This window comes from Delphinapterus leucas, chromosome 1 (genome assembly GCF_059928025.1).
Source record: "Delphinapterus leucas isolate spDelLeu-1000000601 "Yukka" chromosome 1, BTC_Dleu_Yukka2, whole genome shotgun sequence".
Taxonomy (NCBI): Eukaryota; Metazoa; Chordata; class Mammalia; order Artiodactyla; family Monodontidae; genus Delphinapterus; species Delphinapterus leucas.
In genome coordinates, this window is record NC_143129.1 from 40,606,053 (window position 1) to 40,633,692 (window position 27,640).

At 53.0% G+C, this 27,640-nt stretch overlaps 1 protein-coding gene across 3 annotated transcripts; it reads left to right on the forward strand.

Moving 5' to 3' along the window:
* Nucleotides 1-480: 480 nt before the first annotated feature.
* On the forward strand, nt 481-25,761 carry SLC60A1 (solute carrier family 60 member 1). Of its 3 annotated transcripts, XM_089908447.1 has the most exons (11): nt 482-806; nt 10,303-10,501; nt 11,166-11,417; nt 14,429-14,591; nt 15,037-15,152; nt 16,223-16,396; nt 19,375-19,522; nt 21,155-21,265; nt 22,894-22,964; nt 24,243-24,363; nt 25,514-25,761. In XM_089908447.1, the coding sequence occupies exons 1-11, from the start codon at nt 577-579 to the stop codon at nt 25,567-25,569; spliced, it is 1,641 nt and encodes a 546-aa protein (XP_089764573.1). In that variant the 5' UTR covers nt 482-576; the 3' UTR covers nt 25,570-25,761. The 3 variants fall into 3 exon arrangements, with proteins under 3 accessions (XP_089764589.1, XP_089764573.1, XP_022449341.1); XM_089908463.1 differs by lacking the exon at nt 16,223-16,396 and having other exon boundaries at nt 481-806; XM_022593633.2 differs by lacking the exon at nt 21,155-21,265.
* Nucleotides 25,762-27,640: the final 1,879 nt, after the last annotated feature.

A 27,640-nucleotide genomic window follows, 5' to 3' on the forward strand; every position in this document is an offset into this window, starting at 1 on the left:
GTCCATCAGTGAAGCCCCTAGGTTTAAGGGGGGAGGGCTCGGTGTTTCCTTTACCGCCAAAGCACAGGCCAGATCGGTGTCTGGGGAGGGTTTGCAGCTGCCCCGAAGGAGAAGCGCTGGAAGATCCTGCTCCCCAGCCTCTCGGTGTACTTACAGGACGTCTCAGGCTCTCAGTTTGCCCAGCTCTAAAATGGGCGTCCAGGCCCTCCAACCCTGGGGGGCTGGATAAAAAGGCTGGAGAGACGCGGAGCTGGGTGGGAGCGGGGGTGGCGGTGAAGAGCGGCTCCCGGTTGGTCTCCCGAGGCCGGGGGAGGGTGGAAACGTGAGTTCAGGAAGGAGGGGAGGCCGGCGCCTGGCACCGCACGAGGAAGGCGCTGGCCCGGACGCGGTGCCCACGGGCGGCCCAGGCGCCCCCGGTGCTCCCTGGGCCCGAGGGCGGGGCCCCTCGCCGGGCGGCCCCTCCCCGCCCCTCCCGCCCCTCCCCGGCCCTGGCCTCTCCAGCCCTGCTGGCTCTCCCGCGGGCGAAGCGGCACTCGGCACCGCGCGCGCCCTGACCGGCAGCCGCCAGCCGGGACCATGGGCTGCGACGTCCGCGTGTCAGGGCTGCTCCGCCGCAACCTGCAGCCCACGCTCACCTACTGGAGCGTCTTCTTCAGCTTCGGCCTGTGCATCGCCTTCCTGGGGCCCACGCTGCTGGACCTGCGCTGCCAGACGCACAGCTCGCTGCCCCAGATCTCCTGGGTCTTCTTCTCGCAGCAGCTCTGCCTCCTGCTGGGCAGCGCCCTCGGGGGCGTCTTCAAGAGGACGTGAGTGCCCGGTCCGCGCGCCCGAGGGCCGCAGCCCCCCGACCCTTCCGACCCTTCCCGCCACGCTCGTCTCTGCCCCCGCGGGGCTCGGGCCGCTGGTTGTCCCTGCCTTCTGGAAGGCAGCGACCACCCCTCCCCGCTACGCTAGCCATGCGCAGCCTTAGCTGGAGGGCTGCCTCCCTCCCCCACCCCAGCTCTCCCCGCAAAACTCTCTCTGGAGACTGAAGGTGACTTCTGGATTGTTTATTCGCCTTCGCTCGCCCCTGTGAGGGCATAGACTCAGCTCTCACCCCTCTTCTCCCGCCCACACCCCGAGGGAGAGGGGTGAGGCAGTTTGCAGAGGTGGGAGGGTCGCCCTCTTGCACGGCAGACCTGAGGTTTGTCTGCAGCCCCTGCTGCCGGGGGTGGGCGACGGAATTGGAAGTGAGGTGGAAGGAGAGGGAGTGTCACCTCAGGGGCCGTGCCCAGTGCCAGAGCTGGCTGCGGCTGGACAGAGTGCCCTGGGGTGTGCTCCACTCAGATCCTCAGCTCCAGATCAGCTGACACAGGGTGTCCCTTCCCCTGGGCGGCCACAGGGCAGGTGGGTCCTGTGTGGTCCTGCTCCTGAGGGAGCCAGGGTTCCTGCATGGGCCCCTGGAGGTGGCACCCTTCTGCCTCTGAGACAAACAGGACCTTAGCACTTGGGTTCATGTAGGGGAGGCACAGGGTGACTCACCCATAGCTTAGTGAGGTGACACTCCAGCTCTGGTGCCAGGATCCCCCTCCGCTTTCCCCCACCCCATGTTACTCCTCCCTGGCCTCTGCCTGGCACGGCCCCCAGAGATGCCCCTTGGGATACCATTGCAGAGCCTCAATCTCCCGCCTCAAATTCGACAGGGCCACCTCCACGGAGCCCTTTGGAAAGGCAGTAGGATTCACTCTCCTAGTGCAACTGGGAGAGCAGACCCAAAGCAGGGGCTAGATGACTTGCAAGTCAGAGGCTGCTGGAGGTTTCCCTAATCCTGGCTTCTGGCTGGGTGGTTTCCTGGACTGCATGGACTCAAGCGAGCAGGCGCCTGGGAACAAAACCACAGTTGAAGCCTCTGGGGAGCCATTCTGCACCAAGGGCTCTGCCCTTTGGCTCACTGCTAGAGGTATCTGTGAGGTGGGTTTCCCCCTCCACCTCACTTCTGGAGCTGATGGAGAGGAGCATAGGTGTCTATACATATGGACCCGACATTAAGCGACCCAGCTGACAAAGCATCAATTAGGGAGTGATTATCCCCACTACCAAAATCCTCGTGTAGACCCAAGTGTCCTCTTGAGAAGCAAGTCTCCTTGTGTACAGTAGTGTTTCTGTGGGTTTTGTACAGGATTGCATGCATAGGGGACTCCGAAAATCTTAAGAAAAAGCTCCAGATCCTTTCTGATTCTGCCTAGAGGTTTAATTAGAAATCAGTCAGGGTATTTTTCTGGTTTTGTTTTCAAGTATTTTGACTTACAAAAGCTCCCTTACCTGGAACTTTTTAGGAGCCTGTGTAGTGCAAAGAACAGGAAAGGGAATGAGGATCATTCTAAATGGCAGGTTGGCACGCCAGGCTTTGTGAAAACAGCAAAGATACACAACAAGCTGGGCCAGCTCTTCCTTGCTTGCTTTGTGCCTCCCTCAGGGCTCCTTACTCAACGAGGGGCTCTGAACAGGCAGTGGAAAGGGTCTTGCCTCAGGAAACTGGCTCACAGAAAAGAATGATCACGGTAGCAATAATAACTAGCTTTATTGAGTGTTTAGGCGATGCCAGGCACTGCTTACTTAGTACCTCACTTGTATCAATTCATTTAACCTTCACAACGACCCTGCAGAGTAGTGCTATTGTCTCCATTTTGTGCATAAGGAAGCTGAAGCACAAGGAGGTTGAGAAACTTGCCCCAGGTCACACAGCTAATAAGCTAGTGAGGATATGAACCCGCACATTTGTGTCTAGAACAAGATACTTTGGAAATCCCTCTTGCTTTTTCATAGTAGTCAGCTTCAGCTCTGAAGGGTACAAGTTATAACCCATACTCACCAGGCAGAGGCATGGCATGAGTATCCCTGTGTGTACTCGTGGGCTGGGTATTCCTGAGCTGACACTCCTGGGAAGGAAACTATGGGCCTCTGGGGCTTCGGGCTGGGATCTGAGGGGTGGGGGTAGGGTGGAGTAGGGGGAGTAGTCCCATCAGTGGTTCAGGTTTCAATTCTGAACCTCAGTCCTCCCACCGAAAGACAAAATGTCTTAAAGAACCTCTTCCCTTGGTTAAGAGCAAAGTAGACTTCAGTGGAAATAGAGGGACATCACAGGGGTGGCCTGTGTGTAGACAGGAGTCGTCACCCAGCTAGGGCTGGACAGCTTATCGCAATCCTCCATCCCCCAAAGCAAACAGAACCTCCACCAGCCCTGAAACCAGCCTCTACAGCTTGATTCCTTGGGGCTTCACCACAAGTTAAAATGCTAATACCACTGCTAGTGCCTTCAGCTTACGTGATTACTGCTGGTGCAGCTAGTCTGGTACTGCGGGAGGAGGGTTGGTTTAACAAATTGGGACGGGAGGGCCAGCTGTCGCGCGGGAGTGGGGAGAATTGCAGGATGACACGCACCAGGCAGAGGAGAGCCAGGGGAGCACTCTTTCAAGTCCTGCCTACTCCTTGGCCCAGACTGAGTTCCAGGGCTGAGCAGAGTTTCTGGATGCCTCCAAAGGGACATGCATTAGAGGGACTGGGTGTAGAGAGCCTTGATGTTAGAGTGGGTGCGGAGGAGGGCAGGAGCCCTCCACTCAGGATGGGACCAGCTCTCTCTCTCTCTTCTGACATTGACAGAGATCTTGAAGGAGGCCACCACATGCAGGCCAAGAGGGAGAAGGGTGCAATTAGGGCCAGAAAAACGTGGACTAGACCTTCCTTAGAAAAACCTCGCTTATCGAGAGCAGGAAGCCTTTCAGAGAAGAGACAAACCCAAAGCCACCTGGTTGGCAGGGTGTATAGATATGTGCTTTGTCAGATAGGAAAGAGGAGGGGTATTTAGACAAAAGTTTAGGGTTTTGTTCCTGGTTTCATGGGGACCTGTTTAACCACCCTGGGCAGGTTGGGAAACCCCTTTATCTCAAAGGCATCAGGGCAGATAAATGGCTTTCAGAGTTTCCCCAACCTTTTCCCAGCCTCACCTGGGCCTCTCCTCTGCACACATGCTCTTAAAGGAAGGCTTGAGTTATTCTCTTTGCTATATTAACTATGTCTTTCTCTACCTTTCTTTTTTTCTCAATTTCCTGCAGCCCTGCCTTCCCAATGCCCACCTCCGACTCTCTCCTGCCCACTGCATGAAACCCAATCTCCATGCAGTGTTCCCCAGGCCACTATCTGACCTACTTCCCCAGGATGCTGGCCCCCTGTGGTTCTGGGATCTCAATACAAAAGCCAGTTCCCTTCTCTGAGCCAGACCCTGGTTAGTCTCCCATCTAGAAAGCCTCTGCCTCTCCCTCCAGCAGCTTGTCCACCTTTCAGCATGTAGCAAACGTGGGCTGAAGGTCTCCTAGGGGTCTGACACCAGACATGGTTCTTGCTTAAAAATCCATTTCTTCATGGGAGGTAGCATCTGACCCAGCAATTTCACTCCTAGGTATATTCCTCAAAGAACTGAAAACATGTCCACACAAAAACTTATACAGGGGCTTCCCTGGTGGCGCAGTGGTTGAGAGTCCGCCTGCTGATGCAGGGGACACGGGTTCGTGCCCTGGTCTGGGAAGATCCCACATGCCGCGGAGCGGCTGGACCCGTGAGCCATGGCCGCTGAATCTGCGCGTCCGGAGCCTGTGCTCCGCAATGGGAGAGGCCACAACAGTGAGAGGCCCGCGTACCGCAAAAACAAAAAACAAACAAAAAAACCTTATACATAAATGTTCATAGCAGCATTATTCATAATAGCCAAAAAGTGGAAACAAACCAAATGTTCATCAACGGATGGATGGACAAACAAAATGTGGTCTCTCCACACAATGGAATATTATTCAGCCATAAAAACGAATGAAGTACTGACTCATGCTATAACATGGGTAAACCTTGACAATGTTATGCTAAGTGAAAGAAGCCATTCACAAAAGACCACATACTGTTATGGTGTCATTTATGTGAAAGGTCAGAGTAGGAAAATCTATAGAGGTAGAAAGTAGATGAGTAGCTTCCTAGGGCTGAGAGTGGGGTGCAGAGAGGAATGGGGAGTGACTGCTAATGGGGAAGGGATTTCTTTTGGGGGTGATGTAAATGCTCTAAATTTAGATTGTGGTGATGAGTTCATAACTGAATATACTAAAAAAACCCCATTGAGTTGTACACTTTGAATAGATTAATTTTATGGTATATAAATTCTATTTCATTTTTTTTAATTAAAAAAAACTCATCCCACCCTTTAATTCACTCATTTAACAATTATCTCTGGAGCCAGACCCTGTTTTTGGGGTGAATATGACACAGGTCCCTACTCTAATGGAGCCTACATTCTGGAGGATCATTTTAGTGAAATGAAGGAAATAAGGCGGGGTAAGGATGGAGAGTTACAGAGTTGGGGGTTACTTTAGCTCAGTGGTCAGGGAAGGCCTCTCTGAGCTGACACCTGAATGACAGGAGAGAGTCATGCAAGCAAAGAACGTGGGGAGAGGTGTTCCAGGCAGACACTGGAACTGCAAGTTTAACCAGTGTGTAAGGAGCACTCCCTGCAGGTCCAGCACCCATTGAGCCAGGGAACATCGTCATGCGAGGGTGCTCCCCTGATCTGAGTCTAACAGGGATCCCCCAAAGACAGGCTTCCTTGCTCCTCCTTCTGGGTCCCCCCAGCCTTAACAAAGGGTGTCAAACAAGCTGGGGTGTCAGTGTGGGGGGACCCAGTTAGAGGGGGACCTTTCCGCCTGCCCCTCCCTCAGTCTGTCACCCCTTCCCTCTCGCCCTGGCTTGCGCTGCAGTCTCCAGCCTGCCCTCACTCCCAGCGGGTGTCCTGTCCCCTGGTTCCTGTCCCGGGCCCCGCTCCTCTCTTGGGAGACTGCCGGGCCCTTTTGGGGTGGAGGGGAGCTGGGGATGCCTCTGACCCCTCCTGGTTCTGCATTCTGCCCCTTTCCCTGGTCCTTCAGGGAAGGAAATTATCCAGGGTGGACAGGGGGAATCCCCTGAGGTAAAAATGTGAGGAGCATGTGAGTGCCGCCCTGGGGTCGCTCACCCCGGTGGCACGGGGCTGGCCCTCAGCAGCATTCTTCCCCACCCCTGGGCAGCGGAGGGCTGGACAGCTGGCTGACATCTTACTGTTTTGCTCAAGCCCTTCCCCTGCTTTGGAGCCTAGCAGCCCCTCCAATTATCACAGAACCAGGAAGGCCAGAGCAGGCACCCATGGCAGGACAAGGTGATCACGTGTGCCCTCTGGGTAAGGCAGAGCACCGGGGCTGACAGGTCCGCAGTGTGCTCAAGGTCACACAGCCAGCTGGCGGGGCAGGCACCTGGCTCCCTGCTCTCCCTTGCCCGTTTGCACCTTCCGTGTGGAGCCGTTACTAATAACTAACACACCACTGTAAAGCAATTATACTCCAATAAAGATGAAAAAAAAAAAAAAGTAACCTGGACGTTTCTCAGGCTTCCTGAGGAAGGGTTCCCTAGACTGTCTTGGGGGAGTGGGGCCCTTCCTGTCATTGGCCTGAATTAACGTCAGAACCCAGGGCCAGGGGAGGGACGTTCCACGACACCGCGCTGGCCTTTTCCTGGATTGGGAGTCAGAAACTGGGTCCCCACTCAGCATTACTCGCTCTCTTCCCTGTCTGGGCCGGCTTCCTGATCTGTAAAATGGGGGGTAGGACTCTTTGGTCCTCGATACCACTCTGGCAGTCAGAGGGCCCGGCATCAGGAGTGGGCGGGGCGGGGGCGTCGGGCAGGAGCTGGCTCCAGTTCTCTGACCCTTTCTGCCCAGCGAGCCTACTTCTCTGGGCCTGATGGTGCTCTTTGGGGCAGCCCAGGGCCTGCAGGGAGGGGGTAAGCTTCCAGTGAGTGAGCACAGGAGGACCGATTGTAACATCTCGCTCCCTCTGCAGGCAGCCTCTCCAGGCACTGCTTCATATCCCTGATTTAATAGCAGAGCACCTGAGGCTCAGAAAGGCTAAGTGTAAGTGGCTTGCCGTGAGCCGCCCGCTGGGAAGTGGCAGAGGTGGGCCTAGGACCAGTCTTCAGGTTACAAATCCCACCACATCCGTGCTGCCAAAGCTGCGATAACATTATTATTCTATAATTTTCAATTACCCACTTTCCTGGAAGGGGCCATTGACCAAACCATTAAGTGACCAAGACAATTAGTGTATTTCAGTCTGGCTCTGAGATGTGTCTAGGACTCCTTTTTTCTTGGCAACAACATACCATTCTAAAGAAACTTGTTCAGACTGATTTTTGGAATGACCAGGCACAGCCCTACTGAAACAACTGGGGAGGGTGGGCAGCCTGGGATCCAAACCCAGGGTTCGTTGTGGTGTGGCTGTCCCCATTTACTGGGAACAGGTCTCCATCTCCCCTGCCCCCACGACCTTCTCACCCCGCCCGATACCCCAGGAACGCAGCTGGCAGGCTGCAAGGTCAAACCATGGCCCTGGGGTTGGCAGGAGTCACAGGGAGGGGACTTCCCAAGCCAGCCTCCCTCCAGCCTCTCCTTTCCTCCTGTTCTCTTTTTATCCCTCCCTCCTGCCTGTCACTGGGCCTGGGAATGAAAGAGCCCCCTTTGGGCACCGAGTGTCCTTCTCTGGAATAACAAGGTGAGAGGGTATCAATTGGAGAGAGGAGAGGCCTGGACAGGGCTGCCCACTGGCCACCAGCCCTTCCCAAACCCCATCCCTGTCTCCTGAGCCTCCTGCTGTTCCAGTCAGCACCTTCCTGGCAACTTGGCCCACTAGATTCTTTATCTCGTTACCTCTGTCTCTGGCTCTCTCTCTCTGTCACCCCCATACTATCCCACATCAGCCTCCGAACAGCCTCTAGTCCCTTTCTCCAGGCCATGCTGTGTGGGGTGATGAGACAGGCCTTTCTCAAGCATTCCCATTTCACTAGCAACATCCAGAAACCCTGGGTCAAACACCTCAGGGCCAAACACAGTCCAGACGTGGGGTCCCACAATGAACAGGATACAGCAGATGCCTTGGGAAGCTTGCGACAGAGCCAGCAGTTATCCGGAAGCAGTTGGAGTTCCCATAACACCAGCAGAGGGACCACCGGGGGACTCATGTTCTAGTGGCTACAGCTGTTTGCCATTGCTTCCTAGGACCAAGGCTCTGAAGAATCTGGCCTCATGCTCCCTGGCTGCTCCCCTCTCCAGCTCGGCTGGGTCCGTGGCCCAGCATCAGCCTTTTTACACACACATGCACGTGCACACTCCATGGAAAAGCAGCATGGCACAGGGAACAGCAAGTCAGAAGCCCTGGGTTTGGGTCAAGGATCTGTCTGCTACTTTCTTAGCCCTTCTCAGCCTCAGTTTACTCGTGGGTCACACGAGGCACAATTGCAAGGTCTACCTCACAGCGTTGTCACGTACACCAAATGTCTTGGACCCTGTAAACAAGTATTCGTTGTTTTCATGTACCCTGTAATGTTAGTTCTCCTTTCTTTTCCCACACCTTCCCACAGCTCTTGCCTATCTCAGTTCACTGATCCCAGGTCCCGTGCCCTCAGGACTGTGCTACAGGACTGGTTAACCACTGTCATCCAGGTTTTTCAGGGCAATAATGATAATGTATTAATTCTTCAAGAGAGCATTTTTGTACCTGGGGTGTCGGTGCTTTACCGCGAAGTGGTGAGTGAGGTTGTGGCAGTGTCAGGCCCATGTAGCAGCTCAGTGGGGGGAACACTTGAGGGGGAGATGGGGACCCTCTTTCTATCCCTGAAGTCAGGCCACCTAGGAGGCTGCCTAGTCGATCTTGTGCAGGGAAAGGAAGGGGAAAGAGAGAGCTATTCTGAGAGGCCTGTCGATTGTAGCAGCCTGCAGAGGTGTGGGCATCGCCTCTGTGCCAGTACCAATGAGACAGGCCACCAGGTAGCAGGAAGCAGAAACGCATGAAGCTCGGTGAGCAGCCCAGGCTGTCGGTGCTGGAAGCCGGCAGAGCAGGGATGCTTGGGGAGCGGGAAGGGGGTGCTGGGAGGGGCCTGAACAGCCCTCTCCACAACACGAGCCTCTTGTTTTCCTTCCAGTGGCCGGGGTGAAGTGAGTCTCCCCTGCCCCCTCACACACAGCTCTGAGCTGGGAACAGACAGGGGTCCTGGTTGGTAATCTCCAATCAGCAGATCAGCCTGGAAACAAGAAAATGAGAAAATAAAGAACTGCTGCTACCAGCAGAGCCCTTCTGATAAAGGATTTCATCAAAGATGGGGCGAGATGAAGAGCTGAGAGCCAACAGGGTCAGAGGCAAGAACCTCTGGGAAAAGACAGTCTGGGGGGGTCTCTTGGGGCCTCTCCCTTTTCCTCGGTGAGCTGGAAACTCAGGTCTTCTTGTCACAGAAATACCAACACTCCCACCTCCACAGCTCCAGGTCCGGCAGCCAGACGGAGGCACCTGGGGCTCTCTACCTTCTCATAATCTGAGACACTTTCCTCTACAACCTCTCCCTTCCAGAAGCTGCTTGCTGCCCACTCTCCTTCCCCCCACGTTAGCCTTTCAGACTGGCCCCAGAAAATACGAGGCTTCCTTCCTTTCTCCGAGAGTCTGCTTACTGGGCGGAATGTACCCGAGAGACCGGACAGAGCCTTAGGCCTCCACCCATGTGTTCACTCATCCATTCACTCCCTCAGCCTGCTGCTGTGGGCTCCTCTGGGGAAGGTCACCACTCGGACACCTCTCAGTGGGGCCTCCCTTCTGGACACTTGCCAGGCACAGAGTCCAACAGCTCTGCCCATAGAGGGGTCACCAATTTCCCCAAATACCTCGGCTGTGGGCTTTGGTTCAGGCAGCTCAGGCCTGGTGCCTGCAGAGGGCCTTGGCGTGTTCCGTTCCTGTGTGGGGAGGGCAGTGCAGCCCGGCTCAGCAGCTTTCCCCGGCCCCCCTCCAGGCTCACGCGTGTGGCACGGCTCCCTGGAGGCGCTCAAAGCCATTCCCCTCACACCTTCCGTGAGAGAGATGGATATGTCTTTGCATATGATTATTTATAAGTAAACAATCTAAAGTTTAATTAAATGATACAAATTCACTTCTAAGTCCAAAATTAGCAGTTACACTTTGTGAAGTGTCCATTACATAGTTCTCACAGGTACCCCGTGTGGTAGGGATTGTTATCTGGGCAGACTCAAGACATCTTGCCCACGACCCATAGCTAACAAGTGACAAAGCTTCTGCCACAGCTCCCTTTGCCCTTGGACCAGAGGCGGGGGGAAGCGTCTCGGCTTCCCCGGGCGCCACCCAGTGAGTGGAGGACAGGGTGGGGGGGGTCTTTCTTCGAAGGGCTCCGGCCCCCCTCCACTGACTACACCCTCCGCTACTGCAGCCTGGCCCAGTCGTTATGGGCCCTCTTCACCTCTTCTCTGGCCATCTCCCTGGTGTTCGCCGCCATCCCCTTCTGCCGAGACGTGAAGGTGCTGGCCTCAGTCATGGCGCTCGCGGGCCTGGCCATGGGCTGCATCGACACTGTGGCCAACATGCAGCTGGTGAGGATCTACCAGAAGGACTCGGCGGTCTTCCTCCAGGTGAGCCCCCAGCAGGCGTGGGGCTGGGGGCGGGCAGGGCACAGGGGAGCTCCCTCAGCCCTCTCCCCCGGGCCAGGCATCTCCTCCCCGAGACCAGGACAGTGACCCAGAAAGAGTAGCAGGGTCGAGTTCAATGTGACCGTTTCCAGCTGGACCATACTGGGCTGTTATCTCTGGACTCAGGTCTCTTCATCTCTAAAATGGAGTGATGATCCTGGCCTGCAGGTGGTCAGAGGAATCTAAGTGCTAATGAGAAAAGGTTCTTTGTAAGTTGGAAAGGGCGTGATGGAAGGACTTGGCGTTTTCTCTCATCTCCTCCTCTCCCTGTGTTTCTTCTTCCTTCCTTCTCCCGGTTACCCAGGATTCCAGTCCAGCCCTTCCCTTTATTAAGCCCCCTTCCCTTTAGGGTGTTAACTGGTGGATGCTAACTTGGGAACAGCCCCCAGCTGGTGGTTAAGCTTTGGGAAAGAAGAGAGAGGGAGGAGTTGGCCACTGTCACCAAGTTATCCCAGGCAGGAAGGTGGTGACAGGAGCTTCATTCCTCACCTCTCTTGCCTCCCACCCTACTGCTCCCAGGCAGGGGCTCCCCAGATGGGACACAAGGTGGGGGGCAGGCAAAGCCTGAGCCATGCCTCCACCCACCCCGATTCTCTTCCCTTCCCAGGTTCTCCATTTCTTTGTGGGCTTTGGTGCACTGCTGAGCCCCCTTATCGCTGACCCCTTTCTGTCTGAGACCAACTGCTTGCCTACCAATAGAACAGCCAACGCCACCTCCGGCAGCCACCTGCTCCATGCCTCCAGGGTCCTGGCCCACCACCATACTGGGGCCCAGCCTTGGTCCAACCAGACGCTGACCCCACAGGACGGGGCAGGGGCCCGCGTGTCCTACGCCTTCTGGATCATGGCCCTGATCAATGTGAGTGCCACTGGGGCAGGGCTGGGTGGGGACTAGTGGACAGTCACCCATACCAGTCCATACCAGCTCCCAGTACAGATTCTTCTGTTTCTGAGAAGCGTACTAGGGCTGAGATATGCCTTCAGGAAGGCAAGAAGAGGGGAGAACTGACCCCCGGGGATTCATCTGAACACAGGGGGTTGCAGGAGATCACCTCTAATGTCCTTCCGTTGTGACATCCTGGGATTGTGATTCTCAAGGGAGATGAAACAGTGAGCAGGTTTAGTGCAATGAGATCAGGGTCAACTTCCAAGTCATCAGAGGTTCCCTGGGGAACCAGCTCTTTTCCTCCAAGGCCAGATGATGTAGACCCTGGGACACAGCACTGCAGGACATACCAGGCTCTTCTCCAGGGTCCTCAATCACTGGTGGGATTCTTCTGTGCCTGCTGTGAGGTGGCCCCCTGTGGAGGCTGGAGGATAGACAAGATGACCTCCAAGGGACCCTGCCTGCCAAGGCTGCCCTGGTGGGAGCAGAACAGGGGGACCACGTCACTGTGTCTGGGTCAGATACCAAGGCCCTCTGCACCCCAGCTCTCATCCTCCCCTGCTAAGTCAGGACTGACTCTGGTCTCTGGCTGGAAACCTCCTCTGGTGCCCTGCGGCCCAAGTTAGCCCAGGCTGGGCTCCTCCCCAGCTTGGGAAGAATGGTCGTGAACACCAGCAGCGCGCACTGGGGTGAGGAGTATTCCAGGTGGCCATCCACCTGGCTATGGGATGGAGGTGCCACATGGTTTGTCACCCCAACTTCGAGTCTGTCTTTGCTCTAGGCAGACTTGTTACCTACCCCTCCTGAGGCAGGCAGTCTGGGCCTCAGAGTGATGCTATACACGTAGCATCGAAAGAGGCCTTTGAGGGCACTCAGTCCCACTTAAACAGCAGGGCAGGGGTGTCATACCATCACTGGCTCAAGGGCCTGATGAGGGGCTAGTAAGAGGCTTGGCCAGGCTGGAACCCTGACCCCCAGCACAAGCCCCTAACAGCTGCCCTATAGTCACTGCTCATTTTCCCTTCTCTTTTGTAACTTTCCCTGTACGAGATTCTTCACTGGGGGCTCTGAAAGACATACCCCTCTCCCTCTGCTCCTTTTCCTTTCTGCCCATGCCCATCATTGTTTTGGAAACAATGCGGCTTTGGGCCTGTGCCCTCCACAGGGGACCTACGAAGGCAAAGAGCACTGTCCGTACAATGTCAAGGCTGAGACTCTGGGACCAGGAAGCCGGAAGGTCCAGGCAGCTTAAGCGTGAGGTCTGTTTTCTCTTGCCCCATGAGGTGCAGACTGGAGGCACTTTGTTTGCTGCAGGATTTCCGGAATTTTTCCATTGGTTTGTGTCTGAAGATAAACAGCCCACCCCAGAAGAGAATGGGCTGTGCATGCATGTGGGCAAACACATTCACACAGGCCAGCCCACCTGGCATTCTCTGACTTTTAAGGTAGAGCCCACATTCCCTGAATGGGCTTCTTATAAAGATCTGGTGTGTTCCTGCCAGCAACGTCAGCCAATCCTCTGTGAAGTCCTTCCCACCACCCACCTCCCTGGAGAGCCCAACCTGCGTGAGCACACCTCTTTTACAGCTGTTTCCCCTTGGCCTTCCCCCAGGCATTCTGCTACCACAGGCCTCTTCGTGTGGGTTTCCTGTTTCTCCCATCAGACTGGAGGGAGGGCTTCACCTCCCTCATCAGACCCAGGACTCCTGAGGGCAGGGGCTGTCCTGTCCATTCAGACCAGATTTATGGCTCTAATGCTGCTGGGGTGTGTCTGACTTATTTATAAGTGGAGGGAGGCTCCCAAGGTGCCCACAGGGAGGTGTCAGCGCAGGGGTGGCATTCAGGTGACTTGGGAAAATGTCTATGCGGGCCAGCCTTCCTCCGGGCGACGGGGAGGCTTCCCCAGGGCAGCACTAGGCAGGGGCTGGCAGCCCCTTGATGTCCGTCTACCAGGCCAGCTTCGCCTGCGAGCCCAGAGGAGCCCATTAGCCCCTGGGACACTTCCGCAGTTCCCTGGGCTTCCTCTCTTTCTGAAGCAAAAGGAGCCGGGATGAAGTTGCAGCAGGAAGGGCAGAGGTTAGACTTGATGAAGAGCTCCCTGGCAGCGAGGGTGGTTAGACACAGGCAAGGCACCTGAGGGAGGTGGTGAAGGCTTCTCCATGCAACCTCAGGAATAGGAGACATTTCCCATTACTCTGGGGAGTTCATAAAACTGAAGCGGCTTAACATAAACACCAGTGAACATGACACTGGGCTCTGCGCGTGTGTTGCTCACAGCATGCATTTTTCAATCCAAAGGAGTCCCTGTCTCTGTTTTCCCTAAGGATAGCCTCTGTACCTCCCTAAGGTATAACATCACCCAGAACAGCCCCTGACATGGAGATGGCACTGGTCAGAATCAGGTTGCCCGGGCGCCAGTCTAGCGCTGCCTCAAGTCAGCTGTGTGACCGGCACTAATGCTCTCAGGTCTCTTCCAGTTGTAACAGTTTTGACTAAGTAATAACTTTGAGCCTCAGTTGCCCCACCTGGAAAATGGGGTTAATGATTCCCCCCCAGCACGTTTTACAGAACTGTGAGGAACAAAAGCCAGACTTCTTTGTAAAGCATCACATGCTCTACCAGCATGAATGAGTGTGAGGGGCCCTGCTCCAGCCCTGCTCAGGACAAGGGTGTTAGAAAGGAGTTTAGCACCTCCTGTGCCAGCAGAGGCCCGGTGTGAGTCCAAGCTTTGCATGTGACAAGTACCTGTCTTTTCAGGGAAATGGCTGTGGTTAAAGTCGGGCAGCAATCTCACCAAGCCTGCCCAGGTGTAATTGCCCCTGGCTGCATTTCCCAGGTGGGCACCCTGGGAAAAGAGCTGTCTTCTCCCAGGACCGTGCAGACGTTTGCCACACAGCCACGTGGAGGTGTATGTGGCAGGCGAGGCAGGGGAAACGGGGACCCTAACGGGAACAGGGCTCTCCTGACCCTCTGCCCACCCCCAGCTCCCGGTGCCCGTGGCTGTGCTGTATCTGCTGTCCAAAGAGCGGCTGCTGACCTGCTGCCCTCAGAGGAGGCCCCTACTCCTGTCTGCGGATGAGCTCACCCTGGAGACGCAGCCTCCTGAGAAGGAAGACACTTCCTCGCTGCCCCCTAAGTTTCACCCAGGTGGGGGCTCTCATGAACTCTCAGGCTCATGGCCCCATACCGAGGCTTCCCTGGTAAGCCCTCCCACCCAGAGGGAGAATGTAGATCACAGGTGAGAATGGTTGGGGAAGAACCCTTGGCACTGCTGGTCTCGGGAGGCAGGAGATGGAACAAACTGGCCAAGAGGATGAGGAAGGCAGACTTCTGGCTCCAGCCTGCATTCTACCTAACCCCTCCTGTGTGACCCTGGGCGAGTTACCTGACCTCTCTGAGCCTTGCTTCCAACAGCACTGTGAGATGGACAGGGGCTGTTCCTAATAGACAGCTGGAAGCTGGAGAAGGTGGGAGGCAGTAAGTGGTCTCCCCTCTGCCAGGGCTCTCCTGACCGCCGGCCACCGTCCCTGGGTGCGCAGAGGAAGGGAGCAGGAGCTGAGACCTGTCCCTGCTCTTCTCGTATGTCATCCAGGGCACGAGGACCTGTTCCGCTGCTGCCAGAGGAAGAACTTCAAAGGAGTCCCTTCTTCTTTCTTCGCCATCCACATCACAGCCGCCCTGGTCCTGTTCATGACCGACGGCTTGACGGTGAGCCTGCCCTCAGACGGTGTCCCTTATTGGGCACCCCCTTGCGCCCCCTGAGCCTCAAGTCTGGGGATGGTAAGGGAAAGGAGGAACGTCAAGGTTTCCTAGAGACCTCACCTGTACTACAGTGGGCCCAAAAATTTAAACCAAGCACAAGTCCCAGGGGAGAGTCTCTCCAGAATTGAATACAGCCCCTTGGAACTGTGGTCTCCTGTCTCATTCAGTTGTTTTTATTTTCATGAACTCTGTGGATAGGGGCCTCTGGTTTGTTACTGAGTGTAGGCTCCCCACATTTTTTAAAGGGGCAGTGCCCTCTTCCCCCAGGTAGAGGTCATGCCATATAAACTCTAGGGCACTCTGCTTCCTGGAATACATTCGAAGCCTGGGCTTCTCAAGCCACGTGGTAAACAAACTACAGGTGGGATCTGGGCCCAGCTATTCAGGCCACTAGTGACCTCTGTTACTCTGTTTAGTGCCTTTCTCCAGAAATCTCTAAGGATTAGGACAGTTTTGAATGGCTGATTGATTAACTGGTTGCCATATGAGGGACTCTCCAAAGAAAAGGCCCTAAAAACCTAGATGACCTGGTGGAAAGTACTCGTGACGGTACTGGTTGACTTCCAACTCTCAGTGTGACCTTGGGCAATTCACTTCCCTCTGCCCTCTCATCCGTAAAATGAGACGCCTATACACACCTTTTTTTCAGCTGCAGCACCCTTTCTTCAACAAAAAACCTTCTGTGGAATCCTCATAAATAAGGCATGTAGTGGAACTCTGCTCTGGTTGAAGGGGGGAGCAGCGCCTGCATGACCAGACCCTTCGGGACTCCCGTGGGGACCCAGAGACACCTTCCCGGATCCCCTAGCTCCTGCAGGCACCGTCCGTAAGCTGTGGTGCCCAGGTTCCACTCTCAGCTCAGGCCTGTGTGTGCCGCGTGGTCTCAGCTCCAAGCCCACCCCTAAGCCTCTAGCAGCAGGACCAGTCCCTGCCAGCCCACACCACACCTGCCCCAGCTAGGCCTCCTCGGCGGGGGTGCGCTGCAGGTGTGCTCAGCAGGACCTGTCTCCCCACAGGGGGCATACTCGGCCTTTGTGTACAGCTATGCAGTAGAGAAACCGCTGTCTGTGGGGCACAAGGTGGCCGGTTACCTCCCCAGCCTCTTCTGGGGCTTCATCACTCTGGGTCGGCTCATCTCCATTCCCATCTCCTCAAGAGTGAAGCCAGCTACCATGGTTTTCGTCAACGTGGTAAGTGGCCTCCTTTCACTTTTTGGAGACCCAGAAGAACCCTTCACTCCTGGCCCTGGCACTGCCCCAGGACATTTGTTCGGAAGTGGACTCTGTCAGCAGGTGAGAAATGTAGAAGTAGAGGGAGGAGAGGAGAGGAGAGAGATGCTGGTGCGGAAGGGATGGAAATCCAAGGCGTGGAGCCTATCCGTGCGATCTTGGAAAAGTCCTTTGCCCTCTGTGGGCCTCTGATTTTGCACCCATGGAAGAAAGGGGCTGTAGGAGACGATCAGTGCTGCGTCTGGAGCAGATCCCAGCTGACAGCCTGCAAGGAGTAGAGAGAAGCAGGTGCTGGCCTTGATCCTCCCTTGTTCACCTTGGTGCCCAGCTGGTCAGAGCCCTATGGCCAGTGGAGGGCAGGGATCCCTTGGCCTTCAGAATCACCATCTCTGGGCTGGGGCCTGGGAATTTACATCTTGCAGCTCTCCCAGATGATTCTTTTTTTTTTTTTTTTTTTTTTTGCGGTATGCGGACCTCTCACTGCTGTGGCCTCTCCCGTTGCGGAGCACAGGCTCTGGACGCGCAGGCTCAGCGGCCATGGCTCACGGGCCCAGCCGCTCAGCGGCATGTGGGATCTTCCCGGACCGGGGCACGAACCCACGTCCCCTGCATCGGCAGGCGGACTCTCAACCACTGCACCACCAAGGAAGCCCTCCCAGATGATTCTTAAGTAGCCAGACTGGCATATAGGATGGCCTTCAAGGAACTGGTCTTCTCCGGAGGCAGGAGGTCTGGACCTGAGAAGTGGGTTAAGACTTTTACCCTCATGTGTGTCCATGCCACCATCTATGACAAAGAGGTCCAGATTACAGATTCCTGTAAGGTTGTCCAGCCCAACCTCCGACCAGGGATTGAATCACCTCTGTAATATCCCTTCCAAAGGGTCCACAGTCTGTCTAAACACCCCCGAGTGACTGGAAACTCACCACCTTTCCAGGAAGTCCAATCCACTGTCGGAAAGTACTTCCTTGAGTTGAGTTTCTAGTGGAGAGAAGGTTGGGAAATATGTAGAGGCTACAGAGGTCAAAGATCATGAGCCCCAAGAAAGGCCCTTGGATTTGGCCTTGTGCTGGTTGATGACTTTCAAGAAAGAAATTTCTGTTCAGTGTAGATGGGAGGTGGGGGGAGGGGGGGTAGAAGCCAAACTCAGGAGGTTGAGGGTGGGAATTCCCTGGCAGTGCAGTGGTTAGGACTCCGTGATTCTACTGCAGGGGGCACGGGTTTGATCCCTGGTGGGTTCGATCCCTGGTGGCCTGGGAACTAGGATCCCGCAAGCCGCACAGTGGAAGCCAAAAAAAAAAAAAAAAAAAAAAGAGGTTGAGGGTAAGAAGGAAGTGGAGGTGTGAGAATTGCAAATATGTCTGTGAAGGGAGTCTTGTTTGACAGGAGTCAGGTGGTATGAGCGTGTTTGTAGGCAGAGGAGAAAGGCAGGAAGCCTGTAAGGCGGAGGCCTGTGAGGATAGCACGTCAGAGAGTAAGTGAATGAAGAAGGCCAGGGGAGAGGGGACGGGGTCGAAGGACAGAGGCGAAGGAAGGGCTAAGCTTAATAAGAAGAGGGCCCCTGTTCTGTGGAGCTGGGGTGATGGTGACGTGATGCAGGCAGAAAGACTCCTGAGGTCCGTGAGGCGGAGAAGAGTGAGGGTACAGGGGCTGCTGGTGGCCAGACTCTCTAGCACACGAGGCCAGCTGCTTGGAGAGAAGACAGTGGGCATGACTCTGGGTTGGTGAGAAAAGGAAGTCTGAAGCCTCCACATGAGTTAGGCACTGATGATAAACTCACCCGGGGTGCTGGTTTTTAAAAAGGAAAATCAGATTTCTGGGTCCAGCTCAGACTTGGTGAATCAGAATGTCCAGGGGAGGGGGCTAGCAATCTCTGTATTCAACAAACACTCTAGGGGGTTCGTGTCATCAAGCAAGTTTGGGAAAACACTATCCTAGAGCAAGTGATTCCCTCATACATGAGACCCACTGGAGGTGCTTTTGGAATATACAGATTCCTGGGCCCCTACCCCAGAGATTCTGATTCGGGGAGCAGGGGGAAGTGTGGAGGGGAACCTGGGTGTCTGAATTGTTTTAAAGCTTTTCAGGTACTTTTCGTGGGCAGCCTGTTGGGACCACAGCTGAACAGCCCTGAGCAAGCTCCCAGATGCTGCAGCTGCCATGACTCGAATTCACTGCAACTTCTTCCCAGATTCCGCTCATTTTAAAATTAAGGGTCACTGTGCTCTTGATGTTCTCCTGGATCTCAACAACCACTTACTGGTTAATGAGTACACACGTGGGTCGGGGGGCCCTGCGGGGAACGGCTGGGGTGCCGAGTTCTATAGCATGAGGTCTCTGCCTTTAAGGAGCTTACAGTTGGCTAGGGAAGAAGATGGGCAGGGGAGAGGGAACGTGTGTGTCCCGGTGCAGAGGTGAGGATGAGGGTCTGGTAGGGAGGTGAGAAGCAGGCTGACAGCCAGTGTGCGCCACCGACTGAGGAGGGGGCCACGCCGAGTGGGAGCAGAGTTGGTTGGCAGTTGCTAATTCGCCCTTGGCATCCTCAGTCTTCTGTCATGCAGGCTAACATAAAAGAGTTAGGTGTTTTTAAAACTTCCCAAGTCTAGAGATCTTCCGGGCGACGCTTCAAAGCTTTGTTTGTAAGGTCGGAGCGGAGTAGGAGCTAAGCGTTTCTAAGGCATGCGCGGTAGGCTGTTTGCGAGATGTCTGGCTGGGCTCCCCTCCCCCCTTTCTCCTATTCTCAGGGTTTCCTTGGCCGACACCAACTGGGGAAGGTGCAGTTCCCACATATTCCACAGGGGAGCGCACGGGTCACACAGCGCTGCCCCTGCGGCTGGAGAGGAACTTTTCAAGTCTGCAGACGGACTGCTGGTTTTCCTTTCTCCGTGACCAGCCAGCTTTTCCCCAATTTCTCATCGCCTTCGTCTCCGCCATGACAGGTCGGCGTGGTGGTGACGTTCCTGGTGCTTCTTGTTTTCTCCTACAACGTCGTCTTCCTGTTCGTGGGAACAGCCAGTCTGGGCCTGTTCCTCAGCAGCACCTTTCCCAGCATGCTGGCCTACACTGAGGACATCCTGCAGTACAAAGGTGAGCCGGCGCGCCCAAGAGCGAAGAGGCACTCCCTCGGGCCGGGCGCTGCTTCCTCCCCGCAAGCCCCTCTTCCTGGGGTCTTCCAGCTACAAGGTCCCTGCCCCACCTCCTCACAGAAGTGAAGGCTCCCCTCCTGACTCTGGGGGTAACAGGCTTGTTCTGGCCCACGTGCCCCCCCCCATCATGTGATTTCAGACCACAGAGAAACAGTAAGCATCTCTTTCCCATTTTCTTTTTCCCCGTAGCGGTGTCTACAGACCCACAGCTGGCATCTTGTGTAACACCCACGTGCTGGAAATAACAAGTTCAAAGAAAAGCAAAGTTGCACAGGAAAAATTATAGCATAGGAAAGGGGTTTTATAACTTATCAGTAAAGGACCTCTGTGTTTTGTTGTGGTGCTGGGTGTTGTTCGAAACAGAGGAGTAGAACAATGACTCCACACCTGATTGAGGGTTGTGCCTAGCTTCCTTGATGTCGGAAACCTCTGATTCCCTCAACTAGTCTCCTTCCCTTTCCGTAGCCTCCCAAGGGCGTATAGCAAAGATCTTTTCTTTAAAAAAAATAAGTTAATTAAAAATAATTGTTTTGAACATTTAACGTTACCCTCAGAAGTAATCAGAGGTGCCCTAGAGTGTTGGAAAACCAGCACTAAAGATGAGTGATTTCTCTAGAGCAGAAGTGGGGGCCGTTGGTGTAGGGGGTTGCGGGGGGCGCCAGGCAGGGTCAGAGCAATGAGAGCTACATCCCGCTCATCCGCTGAGTTGCTCCTGAGACCTAGGTCCTTGAAATCAAAGGATGATCCCCGAACTTCAAATGAGTAAAGGAAGTAATGAAGTAATGTTGGTATCACCTGTCACATAGTATATCCCACAGAGGTTGAAGTGATTAACAAATGTTAGAGTTTAATAATAAGAAGAATGTTATGTTGGTTGGTTCTGCTGCAAATGATCACTCAAATCCGTCCTCTTCTTTTCTCACCATCCCCGCCTTAGTTCAACCACTCAACCTGTTTGGATTAGTTAAGGGTGCCCAGCTTTTCGTAATTTCTAATCACTCCCATCCCTGCCTTGGCAGGTCTTGGCTTGTCTCCTGGCCTTCAGATTTGCCTCCATCAGTGATTCTCACTGCTGGTTCCACATTAAAATCACCTGGAGCCTTTGTAACAAAGCCCAGTGCCTGGGCTTCATCTCCACGAAGTCTGATGTAACTGGTCCAGAGCTGCTGAGTGATGGTAATGTGTAGCCAGGGTGAGGAACACTTACTGGGCCGTCCTCTACACGGCTCCAGAGGGATTGCTTGGAAACACAGAGCTGCTCACAGCCTTCACATCTTCTGTGGAGCGCTTTTCCTTTCTCCAGCCTTCTCCCTCCCTGCTTCCCCTCAGAGCCCGCATTCTAGCCATGTTGAATTACGTGCTGTTCCCTGATGGCACAAAACCCATTCTGTATCTCCACACTTTGGCACAAAGCGAACCCTCTGCCTGGAATGCCCTCTCTCTTCTGTCCCACCTTCTCATCTGCCTGTTCAAGTCCCTCCCCTTCCACCCCCTCTGGGAAGCTTCTCTGACCCCACTGGGAAGGTGTGCCCCCCTCCTTTGTACCTGCCTCTCGTGTTTGTCCCACCTCAAGGCTTTTCTACCTATGTTATCTGTGTCCTCTCCTTGACAACACGCTCCCTGAATGCACCAGCAAGGGACAAGGGCAAGAGCATGGGCTTTGAGGTCATCAGCAGATCTGAAGGTCAGTCCTGTCTCCACACCTTCTGGCTTTGTGACCTTGTGCAGGTCAATTTCCTTCCCCTTTCTGAGCCTCAGTTTTCTTATGTGCAAAACTGGGATGCAAATACCTTCCTGTGAGGATTGTTTTGTGCACTAGAGGAAATGTAAAGCTCGACTTAGCAGCGTAACTGGCTCACAGGTGCTCAGTATATACGTTAACTCTTATTATTCATCTGAGTACCCTCAGTGTTTAGCACAGTACCTGATGCACAGCAGGTACTGAAAGGTTTTTGAACGTATGAGTGGAATAGACAGTGGGTACTGCTGACCAGTGTTGAATCTAGAGATAGCTTCATGGAGGGGAGGGAACGTGAACTGCCCCGGGGTTTGGAAAGTCAGAGGAAAAAGGAAAGGCATTCTGGGGAAGGATGGGGTGGGGGGCAGTGAACAGGGTGAGAGCAAAGGCACAGAGACAGGTATAAATGTAAGTGAGGAACTTGAAGGACAGAGGAGACAATGGCGATCTCTGATTCACACACCACTAAATGTCTGCCGTGCGTTGGCCGCTGCGTTAATATTACGCAGTGGTGTACGCCACTGAACTAAAATTCAAGGCACGTCCCCTCATGGGCTTCCAGCCTGTAGAGGGAGGCTGCCTGGTAAACAGGCGGGAGGTGGGTGAGGCACGTGAGAGTAGAGTACAGGGGGCTGAGGGAGCACAGAGGAGGAGCTAATCCAGGTTCAAGGACGGGGGCTGGGGGGAGAAGATTATGATGGAAAGCTCAACCTAAAAGATGAACAGGAGTTTTCCAGACAAAGAGGAAGAGGAGGAATGTTCAGGAGGGGGTGAAGGCATATATGAGAAGCTGGCGGTGAGAATGTGTGCAGGGTCAGGAAACGGAAGAGAGTTTCTCCTGACTGGAGGGTAGATTGTGAGCATATACTGTGGCAGTCTGAGCTCTCAGATTATAGAGGGTCCTGCAAACCACATTAAAGCATTTGGACCTGATCCTGATGGCAGCGTTGAAGGGTTTAAGCGGAGAACTGGCCAGCGCTCTGCTGAGCACTCACGTGTCTTGCGTCAGAGTTATCCACACAGCAACCCTGCGAAAGAGGTGTTGTCATGCCCATTTTACCGAAGGAAACCAGGGCCTAGAGAATGGGAAGGACTTGCCTAAGGTCCCATGCTAGTAGGTGATGTAGCGGGCTTGGAACCCAAGTCTGACTCTGAAGCTTGGGCTCCGAAGGTCTGTGCCATGTTGCCAGATTGACCAGAGGTGTGGCTGGTCAGCACGATGCCAGGGCAGTGAGGACACTAGCCTGCCTGGCAGAGGAGGTCAGGAAATCTTTCTGGAAAGGTAGTTGGCATTCCGATTGGGAAGGGCCCTGAATGCCAGGCTAAGCGACTTGGAGTTTATGCTGGAGACAATCGTGAGCAATTGAAGGTTTCAGAACAAGGAAGGGATATAATGACAGGTAGGACCTAAGCAAAGTTCAGAGCTAAAGTCTGAGAAATCTCAGGGATCCAAAGTAGTCCTCTTAGGCAGCTGTACCACTTTCCAGAGGCTTCCCGGAAACAACCTGGATTATGCCAGCCGACTTGTCTCCTTAACTTGCTATTACTAAGCCAGATCCTTCTCTTTTGGTTAGGCTGTGCGACCACAGTGCTGGTAACAGGGGCAGGCGTTGGTGAGATGGCCCTCCAGATGCTGGTTGGTTCGGTATGTGGGGAAACTCGGGGTGGGGGGAGTAATCAGGGAGCGCCCCTCCAGGCAGGTGAGAAGATGTGGCCAGCCCCCGTCTGTCCCTTCCCTGAGCCTCCCACACAGCAAGTGGGAGCCCCACTCTGTCTCCGTCACCTGTTTCCGTTTCCGAGCCACCCTTGAAAGCTGAGCCTCCAAATGTGGGACCTGGAGATGTAAAGGGATGCTAGGTATTGTCCAAAGCAAACACAAGCCATGTCTGGGAGCAGGGCCAGAGGGCCCCGTGGGAATGTTTAGCTCTCAGCCTGGGATGGGTTTGGGCTGCAGGCGGAGTTCCTTTCCATCCCTCTCAATCCACCACTCCCTGCCCCACCTCTCCTCGCCTCTGGCCACCCTACAAAGGGCCCAGCTTTCCTGCCCGACTCCTGCCCTGATCAAGGGCCCAACTCACCCAGTTCTCTTCAAACATACCCCCGTTTCATTTGTTCATCAGGAAAAAAAAAAATCCACCTACTTTTTATGGAAGACAGTAATGAAGATATTGTCATGCTTCCTTTTACAAAGGAGGATACTGAAACTCAGAGAAATTAAGCAACTTGCCTTCAGTCACCCCTGTAATAACCAAAAGAGATGACGTCCATACTTACGTCTTTCAGTCTCCAAAATCCCCCTAATCACTACTCAATTCTCCTTCCCTTTTGTCCTGCTGGACAGGAGGAAGAGCTACATCTTACGCTACCCTCTGCATTGAAATGACGTGATGTCATTTGCTTCAGTGTAATCTAGTGCAGGGAAGAAGGGGTACAGAGGAAACATACTAATTACTAAAGTTGGTGATGGGTCCATGGGAATTCCATATGCCACTTGAGTATATGTTTTAAATTTTCATAATAAAAGGATATACACACACACACACACACACATCATAATAAAAGGATATGTAGATATATCTCTCTCCTCTGCAGAGTTCTGGTCAGGGCTTGAGGGTATAGAAACAGCTAATATGATTGGAGTTTTAAGGAAGATACGGAGATTTTCAAAGGTTCCAGGACACAGAGCCGAAAGGGACTGCAGGGGTCACTGGGTCCAACCTCTGCCATACAGCAGGATTTCTGCCACCTCCAGAGACATAACCTTGAAACAAGGCCAAGATGTCCCTCCTACCAGTGTTTCTGTTAGCATGCTGGGCCAGAACTTGACTGAAAAACCTGCTGAGGCCCGAGAAGGCTGCTTCCTCCAATACATCTTTATGTGAGGTTTTGATGGCCTGTTTCTCTGTGTTTTCCCCTTTGGCAGATATTCCAGGCTCGGGGCAGCTATAGTTTCCTGGTCTGTGGCGTGATCTTTGGTGGCTTGGCTTTTACCTTCTATATCTTGCTCCTGTTTTTCCACAGGATGCACCCTGGACTCTCATCAGGTAAGGAAAGAATCTGTTTCTACACAAGAGGAGGAAAACAGAGCAGGGGGGCACGTGAGAGATGCTGTGGATCTTAGCACGCCACAAATGATGTTCTGTTCCAAGTAAAATGCAAGGAAATGTTTATTTTTCTACAGCTTCCTTTTCCCCTCTTCCTGCTTTGCCCTGCGATTGTCTGTGCTGGGCTCTCAGGGCAAGAGGGAACGGGATAGGCTGACTCATGGTTTCTCCATCAGGAGAGGGGCATGGTCTGTGAACTGGCTTCCTGCATCCCACCAGACCAGGGGACCATGGGCCAAGAATCGCATTCCAGCCTGTGCTGAGCACTGAGAGGCAGAGCCTGCCTCCTTGGCTGGAACTCGGCCCAGCAGCCTAATTGGCCATTTTTTTGCAGTTTGGGACTTGACCCGAGTCCAAATCTCTTTTTTCAAAAAGAAGTCCTTCAGGCCAAGTGGCAAAGAAAAGCTCCTTCAGGGCAGAGACACCTCCTAAGAATAGTCTCGCTCCTGGAGACCCCAGGCAGGGGGAGTCCCAAAGCTGTTTTCATAACCCTGAGCCCTCACCTGCCTTTCCGCCCAGAGCTCTCAAAGTCCCAGCAACTGAACCAGCTGTGCACACAGCCAGTTCTTAAGAGAAGCTGCCCAGGCAGAAACCTTATCCTCTTCATAGAAAGTAAAATACCAATCACAAAAAGACTGAAGGGTCAGGCATCCATGGTCCTGTCTCTCAGTAGGTGATCATACACTCCCTTTAAACATCAGTGTGGGCCCCCCAGTCAGCACACACTACATCCTTGTGCCTGAGGTGGCAGGTACCAGAGTTGTTCAGTCCAGCACTCGGCACAGGGCCTTCAGTTAGGCCACCGTTCAAGAAAGCTCTGATGAATATCCAATGAGTAAGACTTCATGAGTTCCCTGTTCACAGGAGACAAAAAAAAAAACAACAAAAAAAATATTCCCCAAGCCCTAGACACTAGTCTCAGCAAACTGTCTCCACCGACTAGTCTGCCAGAACTAGTAGGTCTGACTTTCCACTCGGCTTCCTAATGTGAGCCGTTGAATGGCAGAGACACAGAAACTAAGCTGTCGGGATGCATAAGGGCTAGTTAATCAGAACTGCTCAAACATGCGACCTGCTTTTTCTCTTGTAGTTCCTACCCAGGACAAAGCACTTGGAATGGAAAGCCTGGAGTGCTACCAGAGGTAAAAGTGAGATGAAGGAGGCTGGCGAAGACTTCCAGCCTCTTGCGCACCAGCTCAGGTCAAAGGGCTGAAGAAAGCTGGGGTGGCAGCGGAGGCAACCCCTCGACGCCTTGGTTCCAATCTTCTCTAATACTTGGTTGGGTAGAAGAAATTAAATTGAGTTCTGGTACCTGGGTCCTCCCTGGGCAAATTATTAGATGTTTACCTGGCTATTCAAGTTACTCTCCTCTTCCCTGGCTCAGACTTTTGGTAAGAGCGGGCTAGGATACCCAGCTGGGAAGGAAGAAGACAGCTAGATGCTTCACTCCACTGGCCGCCTCCTTCATGGACCACACCCTGGGTTTGAAGATCACTCTTGGTTGAAGTTTGAAAAAATAAGTTGAAATTATAAAGAGCGATGATCATTGCTATATGTAGATAGACTTTAAATTAATCAAAACAAATCCCAAGTTATTCCCTGGCATGCTCAAAGGATTTATGTGCTTTTACTTATTACAGTCCGAAGGCCCTCCAACTCCTGCTGCTGCTGTCAATAGTTCGTCTGTAATCTAAAACATCGAAAGGAAAAGCTGAATCTTGCTACCTTTGGGGCACTTCAGTGGTATGCTGGGCTAGCTCATACCAGCTTATAAAAGCCAATTGTTAAGTATTCATTTTGAGAGCTGGTTGTTAAACCCAGCCATTATTTAAAATTAAATTAGAGAAACTTATTACCTTTGTTTTTAATGTAATTTAACTATAACTACTACAAACTCATCACTTCCTCACTTCTTTATACCTATGCTCTTGAAGTTATTTATTGTGCCTGCAGGATAGAAATATAAAGGTATGCTTCCGTGTATGTCTTTCCAACTCCACTTTCAGTGATAATACGTTAATGGCTTGAGATCAGCCATGGTGGGAGTATTTACACCACAGAAATTGGCAAAAGCTACAAATCATGGCTTTATTGTCCCCTTGGAGAGCCACTTGATAAACATTTACCAGCATACCACTGCTAATCATCAATGCTAATTGGTCCAGAAGTTGTCTGGGAGAATGGGATAGTTTCTGCTTTTCTTACTGACATTGAATGGCTTATAAAAGGTATAGAAACAGCATGAAGAATTTCTCAAAAATATCTAATTTAAACTTTACATCTTCTATAGGGAAAAAAACTCTTTATATCACGTCAGAATTTTCTTTAACATAAACCTGGACGACTGACCAATTCGAGCTGTGCAGTATACTGAAAGCAGTGTCTGTCAAGGAGTATCAGCTCCTGTCCAGATCAAATCCTGTAGTAATACAGAGACAGAATGCAAACTCAGCCAACTTGGAGAGGTTAAGAGTGCTGAGACTTCTGTAAGTAGTGAAATGGCTATTACAGTGGCTGTTTGTGTGTTAGTTTACCAGCACTTTCTCTGTGTAAATACAAATGTACATGTATAAATATAAAATAAGTGGATCGTGGTTCTCAGTAACCTGTCCAAGTGGAGCAGTTCACATGCCCCACACCAAAGGCTTATCCTGGAACCATCAGCGTTGTCATGTTAGCCAGCTCCATCTGCTGTCAACATGGTGTCACAGTGAGAATCTGGCTATAGAGAGAGACCTGGTTCAAGCCCTGGCCTCACCTTGTAGCTATGTGGCTGGCCCTGGGCAGATCACTGAGGCTCTTCCAGCCTTGCTTTTTTTGTATCTTTAAAGTGATATTTCTAAAAGAACCTTACCCTACCTCAAAGGAATTCTGAAAGAATTAAGTGAATTTGTGTAAAGCAATTGCCATATGCCTGACATAGAAATTTGCTTAATAACTTAGCAATTTTTATTTTTAAAACCTCCTCGTTAGCAGCTTAGAAACTGTTCATATGTTTGGTACATATTTATTGTAAATCAAACAGATCCAAATTCTTTTGAAAGCTGGTGGTCTAGGGGTATAGTTTTAACTATGCCTGTAAATACTTGAAAGTATTAGATGGCAGCCAGAGTTACTTGTGCAATCTAACCAGAGTGAGTGACTGACCTGGGGAAAAAGAAAGCAGCTATATTTTTCTTGTGGTTTTTTTCAAGAAAACATCCTTTTTATACAGATT

What these genes read in the sequence shown, in the direction of transcription:
- SLC60A1 (XM_089908447.1), top strand. Translation starts at nt 577, where the DNA reads ATGGGCTGCGACGTCCGCGTGTCAGGGCTGCTCCGCCGCAACCTGCAG. An exon ending in GGATCATGGCCCTGATCAAT is followed by an intron (nt 11,418 to 14,428) that starts GTGAGTGCCACT and finishes GCCCACCCCCAG; the next exon opens with CTCCCGGTGCCCGTGGCTGT. An exon ending in GCCCCCTAAGTTTCACCCAG is followed by an intron (nt 14,592 to 15,036) that starts GTGGGGGCTCTC and finishes TATGTCATCCAG; the next exon opens with GGCACGAGGACCTGTTCCGC.